Raw genomic sequence first — 10,326 nt, 5'->3', positions numbered from 1 at the left:
CCGCTTGAGGTGACTGTCGCGTATTACGGCTGCGGGGACCGAGGGCACACATCTCACGCATTGACAAAGTACAACTGCTTTATTAACGCTCGACGGCGGAAGACATAATGATGTTATATACATACATTTTATGTAGGTTATCTCCGATAGCATATCGTCTATACTTCGATATCTTAATTGTTGTTGTACAATATATATATATATATATATATACGCACATAACAGTGACATCGACGCGTCAACTCGTCGTTTTAATTTGAGCCTAGCCTAAAATATAATGCATTAATAAAGCATCAACGATGAAAATAAGCGTGTTTCTTTTGTTATCTTTATCGTGATCGAACAATTTGTCGTTTGTGTTTACTGCGCTCAGAGACTGTGTGCAGCTTCACACATTGACTGTTTGATGACGAATCTGATTTTAAATTTAAAAATAATAACTATCAAAAAATAATATTGAATTGAATAAAATTAAAATTTTATAAAAACGTATCAATGTTGGATTACCGTTTGGAGTTTTGCACAACTGGGCTGCATCTTTTACCGCGGTAACCCTTCGACCTTCGTATTATATTCTCTCTATTAATTAATCTTAATTTATTTACTCAGGACACTACTGAATACTGAGTGCCGATCTAATGCGTGTGCGTCGTGCATAATAGGTATGATAGCGCCGGAATGCCCGTATCACGTGTATTACGATGCTTAGACATTTCGGTGATAACAAATTGTTTTCCCTCTTTTTCTTGTTTAGTCATTAAGTAACATTGTGTAACATGTATATATTTTACATATTTGTATGTATATTGTATAAAATAATTACTTATTACACATAAATACATAATAATATGTTGGTGTGCCGTTATGCTCTGCATTATAGGGTTTAAATCAGGGAATTCCAGTGGGCCGGTACCGTACATATATAAATAAAGTAATAATCAACGTATACCGATCAAGTTATACGACTTATCAATATTTAGTTATCACGAATTTGAGTGCATTTAATACCACAGAATTTGTTCTGTGTTAATACGACCCAAAGCTTTTGCTAGTTGCTATCAGTCACCATTTTCTCACAACTGCAGGTGAAATGTGCCAATATTTGGTACCTACTACCTACTGATCGATTGGTGGTTTTATATTCTTTCTATGCCGTCTTAACGTTTTTTTTGTTTGTAATTTATTCAATAATAATTGGTCACTGATGAGTGATGACTTTCCCGATGAGTGTCGGTGAATATATCACTGAATATGTCACAAGCCAAAATACTGCAATACATACTAATTATTAAGGTATATAGATACTTTACAAATAAACCAGTAGTTGGAACAATTTTTACACAAATTACTTGTTCATATTTCAATTGTTGTTGTACTTGGCAAGTACTGGGAAACCGGCTAATACTCGATTACAGTCAATAATATTAGCAAAATACAATAACTAAAAAAGCCATAACTTCCACACATAAGATTAACCATAAATATCCTCCAAAACTAACTTGATAGTAACATTATCGCAATATTCGAATGACTTAATTATTTACATCAATACAATGTTTAATTTATGTTGTTGAAAAACCTTAGAATAATATTAAAATTTAACAAAAAAAAACTTCAACCCTACATTTTATTTTGTATTTACAAACATTTTACAGTGAAAATAGAAAAATAATGTTCGTTATTATTTGCATAAAACATCAATGTAACTTTAAATTTATATAAACAAAATGTTTTTTTTTAATATAATAATATAGGCTATATTGCCTATAGGTAGTCATAACAGATATAGATAATAAATAAAACGTATTAATTATGTACATACATGTGGAAATTAATGCAATTCTTCAGTACGATATAATTTTTTTAATAGGTATACATTTAATGTGTCTCAAATACTTACCTACTAATATGATTCATAAGTCCTATTAAAATATAGGTACTTATAATGCAGATTAACAAAAAACAGAAATCAAATTAGACTTAAAATAAGCATTTATTATGTTATTAAATCAACACATATACAGCACAACATGGATAATTATGGACTATAGTTGATAACATTTTAACAAAACATTTTTAGGTATAGCATATAGTAAGTCGTTGAAGTTTCACAGTGCTTACAATATTTCATAACATTTTGATAATATAACTAAATATATATACTATTTGATAATTTAATTAAAAAACATTTTAACTTTAAACCATTCTCATGAATTGAATACAAATCACATAAATCATTAGTATTAACTACAAACATTCTGAAAAATGTTTAAAATAAACTGTATTGGTTTGTCCTTCGGTTTTATAATATATTGTACTGTAATTAATGAATTATATTGGCATAAAAAATAATGGTATTTTTCTTACGCAACATCTACCGTAATCTTTATATGTATATTCAAAAATACACTTTTGATAGAGTTTACCTGAGATACCTAAAAATGGGAGGCTTTGATGGTCAAATTGATTGTATAATATGGGAGAAACTGAAATTAAATGCAAATTTGTATTGATTAGCTGCTGGTTTTCTCTATTCCATTATGATTTTCTTGTAGAGGGTATTTTATGCATTTAACAGATTTTTTTATATATTGTAAATAGTTTTCATACCTAAATGAAGTAAAGTTATCAAGTGGCTCATGCAACAATGTAAAGTTGGGTAATAAATTACACTATGAACATTATAACTTATTTAGTTATGGCCATTTAATAATCCATAACTATTCACAAACTTTAATAATCATTCTGACATTTCTGACACATATTTACGACTTAATAACATGTATCTGGGGTAACTAAAATTCTAGTTGCGATACCAATAACAAAAAAAGGTTGTTAGGTTCAGGATTTAATTTTCCTTTTAAAACTGCTCCTGAATATATAACAAAACTGCTCAATTCAGTTGTCTTTCAGTTCTCTGCTGGCAGTAGTAAATAGTAATGGACAAAACGTTGATGGCCTAAATAGCCTTAACATTTTTATATCATTATTTATTCCTTCTCTACTTTCATCTGTCGATTTTATATCCCTTTTCTTTTTAATCCAAAATTCTATTAAATATTTAGTGACCCCAATACACACACAATGCATATAGTCTAAAAAAACAACGTTAATTATATTAATATGTGACTTGAGTAAGTGGGAATCACCTTTGTGATATTCTTCATTTGATTGATTTCTAAAAGTTTCATTTGTTCTTAATGCAGCATTTGTTCTATTTTAAGCTACTGGGCATTGCATATAATCTCCTTCTTTAATACAAGAAGTACACCCAAAATAAGCATTAAAATATTTAACGTTAAGTAAAAAGTTCTTTACGGGGGCATCACAAACTACATTAGACATTTTAACACTTATTCATGTTCCATTTACATTCAAACCACTTCTTAATACTTCTAAGGCATCAGCAATAAATGGGTTAAAAAATTCTTTGATCGAATGTGGTTTTTTAAATCCATGAAATATACCAATGAGAAGTACATTATTGGGTAATTCTTTAAAATTTAAAATCATTTTACTTTTAGAACATTTTACTCTAAACAGAAATTGTATTAAATTAATTGAATTATAACCAATTTAATATAGGATGTTAAAAAAAGAAGTCAAGTATATAACATAATAAGAGTATCTAATACATTTATTTCAGCACAATATATCAATTTTTATTTGAAAAAGCATTAACTATAACGATATTATTAATCTTTTAGGCAAAATCTTTTTTCATTTACACGAAAATAATCTTCAGCAGTAGCATTATCAACTTCATTGGGTTCTTCAGCACCAGAAGTAGTAATCAAAACAAAATAAGTCTATTGGGTTCTTTTCTTATTCGTTTTAATCCTAAAATACAAAAATACTTATAATTTTTACTTTCTACAGTCTACACCTAACTATAAAATTATTATAAATTATTATTTACTTTGTGTTTGAAATGATATATCAAAGTTAATGTTGTAGTCTTTAGCAAAGTCTTGGATTTCTAACCATAAATTATTAAAGGCAAGAGTAGATCTACCATTTTCAAAAATTTGTAAAACACTTGATAAGGATTGCTGCTTTGCCTAGTGTTGCATTTTTTTCTTGAAACATGTTGCAATGAATATTTATTGTAGAAAAAATATTTTTTTAAATAAACAAATGAGCTTGTTGACATATTTGTAAGTATACCTTGAAAAAAAACATTAAAATATTATAATCCAATTATTTTAAATGTTTTATACAATTTACCTAAAGCTTCATTTGCATTTCTATCAGTTTGATTATCCGTTTCTTCCTGTAAAACGTTAATAATAGCTTTATAATTGTGTAATATTGACTATTAAACAACATTTGACTATCACCCGCTACACAGAGAACGGTTTTCAACAAATTGACGTCTACGGATACAACCAGAGACACAATATAAAATATAACACAACACNACCTCTAGAAGCTTATACATATTTGGGTAGACATTCACAACAATACATGTTTTAAAATCCTCTAAGGAGATATCATCTTTTCCAGTTGTTCATGTTAAGTAGTTTTTTACAACAGTAATTTCAGATTTTAAATTATAACAATCGATATCTAATAACTCCTAGAAAATAAAAAGGTATACATAAGTCATAATGTGTTACTACTTATTATTAATATTTAAATTTAGTCAACTATTAAAACTGTGTGTAATGTAGAATTAGTAAGTGTGTTAATCAAATTAGCCAATTCATGTAAGAAAATCAGGGTATTTTAGATGTTACTATGTTGTTCAATTAGACAAAGTTAGAATAATGTATCAATTGACAGTTATATTAATTATAGTGTAGGTATACCTTATAGTGGTCCAGAATTTGCTTTTTTCAATGTTCAGTTTAAAAAAGTTATCAATAGATTCAGCCATTTCCAAACTTTCTGTACAAAACTGTTTCTTCATATTGACAATAATGGAATCTAAAACTTTAAAGTATTCATTTACACGAAAATAATCTTCAGCAGTAGCATTATCAACTTCATTGGGTTCTTCAACACCAGAAGTAGTTATCAAAACAAAATCATTAAGTCTATTGGGTTCTCTTCTTATTCGTTGTAATCCTAAAATACAAAAATACTTATAATTTTTACTTTCTACAGTCTACACCTAACTATAAAATTATTATAAATTATTATTTACTTTGTGTTTGAAATGATATATCAAAGTTAATGTTGTAGTCTTTAGCAAAGTCTTGGATTTCTAACCATAAATTATTAAAAGCAAGAGTATATCTACCATTTTCAAAAGTTTGTAAAACACTCTTGATAAGAATTGCTGCTTTGCCTAGTGATGCATTTTTTTCTTTAAACATGTTGCAATGAATATTTATTGTAGAAAATATATTTTTTTAAATTAACAAATGAGCTTGTTGACATATTTGTAAGTATACCTTGAAAAAAAATCATTAAAATATTATAATCCTATTATTTTAAATGTTTTATACAATTTACCTAAAGCTTCATTTGCATTTCTATCAGTTTGATTATCTGTTTCTTCCTGTAAAACGTTAATAATAGCTTTATAATTGTGTAATATTGCTTCACAGTTCTTAAGCCGACAGTTCCATCTAGTATCACTTAAGCAACTAATATGAATACTTTTTATTCCCAACTGTTTTTGCATATTGACAAGCATTTGGTTTTTAGTTAGATGAGAAAAATGGATATATATCCCTTCAATAGTATTAAAAACAGTCCTAGTCTCCTGAGTAGTCTCCTATACCAAAAAAGTATATTTATAGCTAAAACAACTAAACATACACTTACAACAAATTATAATTTACCTTAACATATTTGCACATATCAATTACTACAAGATGTATACTATGGGTCATACAATGCGTATAAATGGCATATGGAAATTTATTTTTAATTTTAGCCTGAACACCATTGAACTTTCCAGACATTATATTTGCCCCATCGTAGGATTGTGCCACAACATGAAACGTGTCCAAGTTATTTTTAGTAAGATAAGCAAATATATGGGCACTTAGGGATTCAGCATCTTGTTTGTGAGAAACGTCAATAAATCTCAGGAATTGTTCTACGATATTAAGGCCAACAGTATACCTTACACATAAAGACATTTGTTCTTGCCTAAAACACCTAAAATAAAAATAAAAAAAATCAGTTAGTAGGTGGTGAAAGAACTTCTCTCATTGGATCTTGGATTATAATCAAAATAATTGTTAAACCTTTACTTAAATTGAATTTTGTATACTTGTAATTTAAACGTTAGATTCTTACCTAGCTTCATCACACATTATACCAAAAACTTTAGTGTCTTCAATTTCTTTTGTAATTTTATGTCTTATGTTCTCAGCACATAAATTAGCCAACTCATCTTGCACAGCATGACTAGTGTAATTGGTAGTATTTTGAAACTTTTCTGAAAATTCTAGATAGTGTTTTGAAATCAAACTGCAAATTTCTTTAAAATGTCCTGCAACAAGAATTTTTTATATCTATAGGTGGTGAAAAATGTGTCTAGTATTTTAAATGTTATAATATTATGTACCTATTAGATAATCTTTTAGCAGTGAAAAAATTTAAATTGAAAATATATGTTTAATTATTTTAGTTAGTTACCTTGATTTAGTGAAAGCCTTGATTCTTCATGTCCTATAAAAGATAATCTCTGGCAGCTCAAAAATAATGTTATATCAACAAGAGTTTTAATATATTGGACATTTTTTTCTACAAGAAGCTTGTGGCTCGATGCTACTTGAGAGTGGACACTTCCTGTTATTATGGTTGAAGTATAAGCTTCCCATTTGGCCATGCAAGTTAAATGCCGTTTACTAGTCGAACATAGTCGAATGTCCATGCAGTTTACTCTGTTTATTTCCTTTTTTTCCTCTTGACCCGGATAACTAAATAAAATAAACATTTTTAAATATGATAAATATTTAATACATAATTGAAAAAAATACTTGCTTTTTTCCAGTTGTTGAATCCAATACTCGTAAACGTAGAATCATTATTATCATTTGCTACGCTAAAATTGCGACAGCAAAAACAGCAAATAGCATTATACTATATTCTAGCCAATTAAAGCTAGAATAATAAACGGAATTAAAACCACGGTTTTGTTTCCCAAAAACAGTTTTTGGATACGACTATAGTAAGAACAAAATACATCAATTAAAGTTATAAATATACAATAAACTAGAACATCTAAAAAAATTTGGTTTTATACTTGCCACAAGTACTGGACGAGCTGGACCAGTCAGTTAAGTTCCTAGATCACAAGTTTCAGGCATCAAATCGACATATTTTGTGGATTCAACTGTAGCTATACTTCCTAGACTACTTAAAGTGTCGTCTGTGACATTAGTACTAACCGAGGCCACAGAAGACAGTTTATTCACATTAAAGATCGCAAATAATTTCTATTCAATTAATAATAGCTTAACAGTTTAACTAGTTAGCCGTTAACCAGTCAATAGTCAAATGACAAATACTCAATGCCAATAATGCGATATGCGGTGCAAAACAAAAATACTAAAATTTGTCGATTATGATTATGGACTATCGATTTTGGTGATATTGTTTGTAAAAACCAATTCATAATAAGTTAAAAATAGTATATTTTAAACCGGGACGGCGGGCGACTGCTGAAGTGCTGATAAACCATCAATGCGGGTGTTATACTGTTTTTACTTATTATTAATATTACATTAATTACGATCGTTCCAAGTTATGACAGTAGTCAGTAAGTTTGTAACCTTACTTAATTACCTTAATTATTGTATATTTAGTCTAGTCTCATTAAAATTGTGAGGGCCAGGGGGGCTAAGACCTATACTTTAAACTTCTGGGGGGGTAGTCCCCTCTATCCCTCCCCCCCGTTTTCCGCCTATGTTGATAGACCATTTGTATGAAATGTGTAAAATGAATTATAAATATTAAACTTCAATGTATTAAGTTAAGGGTATACTCTTAAATTATAAAAATTTAAAAATTACTTGTTCATCTTGAAGTGGTTGATAACTTGAACTTGATTGAATGTATGGTAGTTGATACACTAAAGATGATTGCTTACTCATTTGATCCAATAATAATGATTGGAATGTTTCATTTGGTGTATTGTGCATTGTTTCAGTCAATGTGTTTTATTCTCTGTACAGCCTTTACAGGTTAGGTTAAAACGCGCGGTTCGTCGCGGAAGCAAGGAATGTCTCGTAGTAATATTATAATGTGTTTATCGTTTATGTAACCACTAACCAATATTTAAGAATTAAATGTAATATGTTGTAAGTAACAATATCTATCGCGATACGAGGGCAGATATTAGGCTGATACCCTCGAGGCCTCGAATGAAACAAAACGCCCGGGATACATCAGAAGAACATATTGTATGACATTCAACAATTCAGGCAATGGTCGGATCGGCAAGCTACCGAGGAAATCTCGGTGGGCCACTCAAAATATGGACCAGATATGAGTGTTAAGTGGTAACTTTTTCTTTTTATTATAATGAGAAATGAGTACAAACATGAGTATAGAAATATATAATTTAATGAAACTCAGTGGGCCGATACTATGACTATCCTGTTACACCGTGACCGACTCGACAAAGGACGAAAACGCAATACGAGTATACGACAGTTGTAGTATACCACTAAACCATGGTATAAGGGATGCGTGGACGGAAAAGGACGGATTACATGTCATTGTATGAGAACGGCATGCAAGAACACAGCGATACGGAACGCAAACAAACGTGACACATACCACATAATATATAAGATGATAAAATGTATAAATACAGTAACACTCAAAGCAGAATGTGCCACAACAAAATACGAATGCACATTGAAATTAAGATGACACGGCTAAGGCGGACATGTAACAAAAACGGCCATAAACCGTCAGTGTAATTAATAAAATAATACGTGATGCTATAATACAAAAACGACTGTCGCGACATAGCGACATGGCTGGAATTTGGACGCACACTTGGTCAAGGCAGAACACTGGACATGACATGTCAATATATTAATATTATGTAGATGTCGTTGATAATGACATCTTGGCCAGGTGCAACAGCCGGTTCGTTTTAGTTCAAATCCGCGATGACGGGTGTATCACCACTGTTGAAGTCATATGCACTACAATGCCTGCGGTGAAATCACGACTTTCCCACTTGATTTTTGTCGGGCCTGCATATTTCAGCTCATTAAAAACGATTGATGCATCCAGTTCCGGATCTACATAGTATATCATAATATTATAACTATTATTAAAGTTCAAATGTGCACCATCGGGCCATGCTCTTGTTGCACTGTCGTCCGACATTTCTACCTCCATAATAGTATGTACCTACATCATACATGGCTACAAATCGATACCCGATATGTGACAACATATGTATATGTGCATTGACCATTGATTAAGTTTTTATTTTGAACAATCAACAAACGTGTTCTTATATGATTTAATGAACAACAACAATGATTGTTTTTTTTTTTTTTAACATTTATTAGAATATATACAATCTGTAATAAAGGTTACAATAAGCATGTGGGCTAAAAAAAATACAATTGTTGTGAATGCGTGAGGTGAGTAGCAACCCAGCGGTAACACTCGACATGATATTTAAGTTTATTTTTACATTACATTATGTACATTTTAGGTTAGGTTTTTTTTTTCCTTATTTATTTATTTAAAGTAGTGACAAATTTAGGTACCTAAATCGCGACACCAGCGTCTCCTTAATCTTCTCGGTGGATTACCTGGAATGTTTGCGGAGTTGAGGGCGAGAATAAGTGGGTTGGGATGGTTTGTGAGGCGAGAGTGGTAGCGCTTGTAGGAGGATGTGGCCACTTCGGCTACAGTCGGTAGTCCAAGATCAGAGTGTAAGGTATGGTTGGTAACGTAAAAGGTTGGTGATTATACGAAGTGTTATTGATTGGAATGTTTGCATTTTATATTTGTTCAATTTTTTTGCCGTTCCCTATAATTGGATACCATAAGCCCAGATGGGTTTCATAAGTGTTTTGTAAAGCAATAGTTTATTCTTAAGGTTTAGCTTGGATTGCTTGCCTAGCAGTGGGTAAAGACTTTCGTCTGGAGTTAAGTAAGAGGCGTTTTTGTTGAATATGCTCGGGCCAAGTTAAGCGTTTGTCGAGAAGTAGGCCTAGGTATTTAACTTTGGTAGCTGATGGTATTATTTTGTTTGCCAGAGAGACAGGAGGGACTACGCCTTGTCTGAGAGTAAAGGTTATATGTGAAGACTTTTCGTTGTTTATTTTTATTTTCCAGTTTGAATACCATACTTCCATCTCATTAAGATGATTTTGTAGATGTTGGCTG

General features: G+C 30.6%; 1 protein-coding gene across 2 annotated transcripts; it reads right to left on the bottom strand.

The window, feature by feature from the left end:
• Positions 1-3,611: 3,611 nt before the first annotated feature.
• Positions 3,612-7,211, bottom strand: LOC111033222 (zinc finger MYM-type protein 1-like). Of its 2 annotated transcripts, XM_022313868.1 has the most exons (7): positions 6,942-7,134; positions 6,598-6,881; positions 6,256-6,451; positions 5,793-6,114; positions 5,461-5,725; positions 3,920-4,167; positions 3,612-3,840 (listed from the first exon to the last, which is right to left on the bottom strand). In XM_022313868.1, the coding sequence occupies exons 2-6, from the start codon at positions 6,833-6,835 to the stop codon at positions 3,980-3,982; spliced, it is 1,209 nt and encodes a 402-aa protein (XP_022169560.1). In that variant the 5' UTR covers positions 6,836-6,881; positions 6,942-7,134; the 3' UTR covers positions 3,612-3,840; positions 3,920-3,979. The 2 variants fall into 2 exon arrangements, with proteins under 2 accessions (XP_022169560.1, XP_022169569.1); XM_022313877.1 differs by lacking the exons at positions 3,612-3,840; positions 3,920-4,167 and adding an exon at positions 5,234-5,399 and having other exon boundaries at positions 6,942-7,211.
• Positions 7,212-10,326: the final 3,115 nt, after the last annotated feature.

Source organism: Myzus persicae, unplaced genomic scaffold (assembly GCF_001856785.1).
Source record: "Myzus persicae strain clone G006 unplaced genomic scaffold, MPER_G0061.0, whole genome shotgun sequence".
NCBI classification, from domain to species: Eukaryota; Metazoa; Arthropoda; class Insecta; order Hemiptera; family Aphididae; genus Myzus; species Myzus persicae.
Note: the sequence above shows the minus strand (reverse complement) of the source record. Positions and strands in the feature narration are given on the sequence as shown.

Bases quoted from the DNA above. Each gene is read 5' to 3' on its own strand.
- LOC111033222 (XM_022313868.1), bottom strand. From the start codon at position 6,835: ATGGACATTCGACTATGTTCGACTAGTAAACGGCATTTAACTTGCATG. The intron at 6,115-6,255 runs GTAAGAATCTAA...TTTTTATTTTAG, and splicing joins ATAATGTGTGATGAAGCTAG to GTGTTTTAGGCAAGAACAAA. The intron at 4,168-5,460 runs GTAAATTGTATA...TTTTTTTTCAAG, and splicing joins AAATGCAAATGAAGCTTTAG to GTATACTTACAAATATGTCA.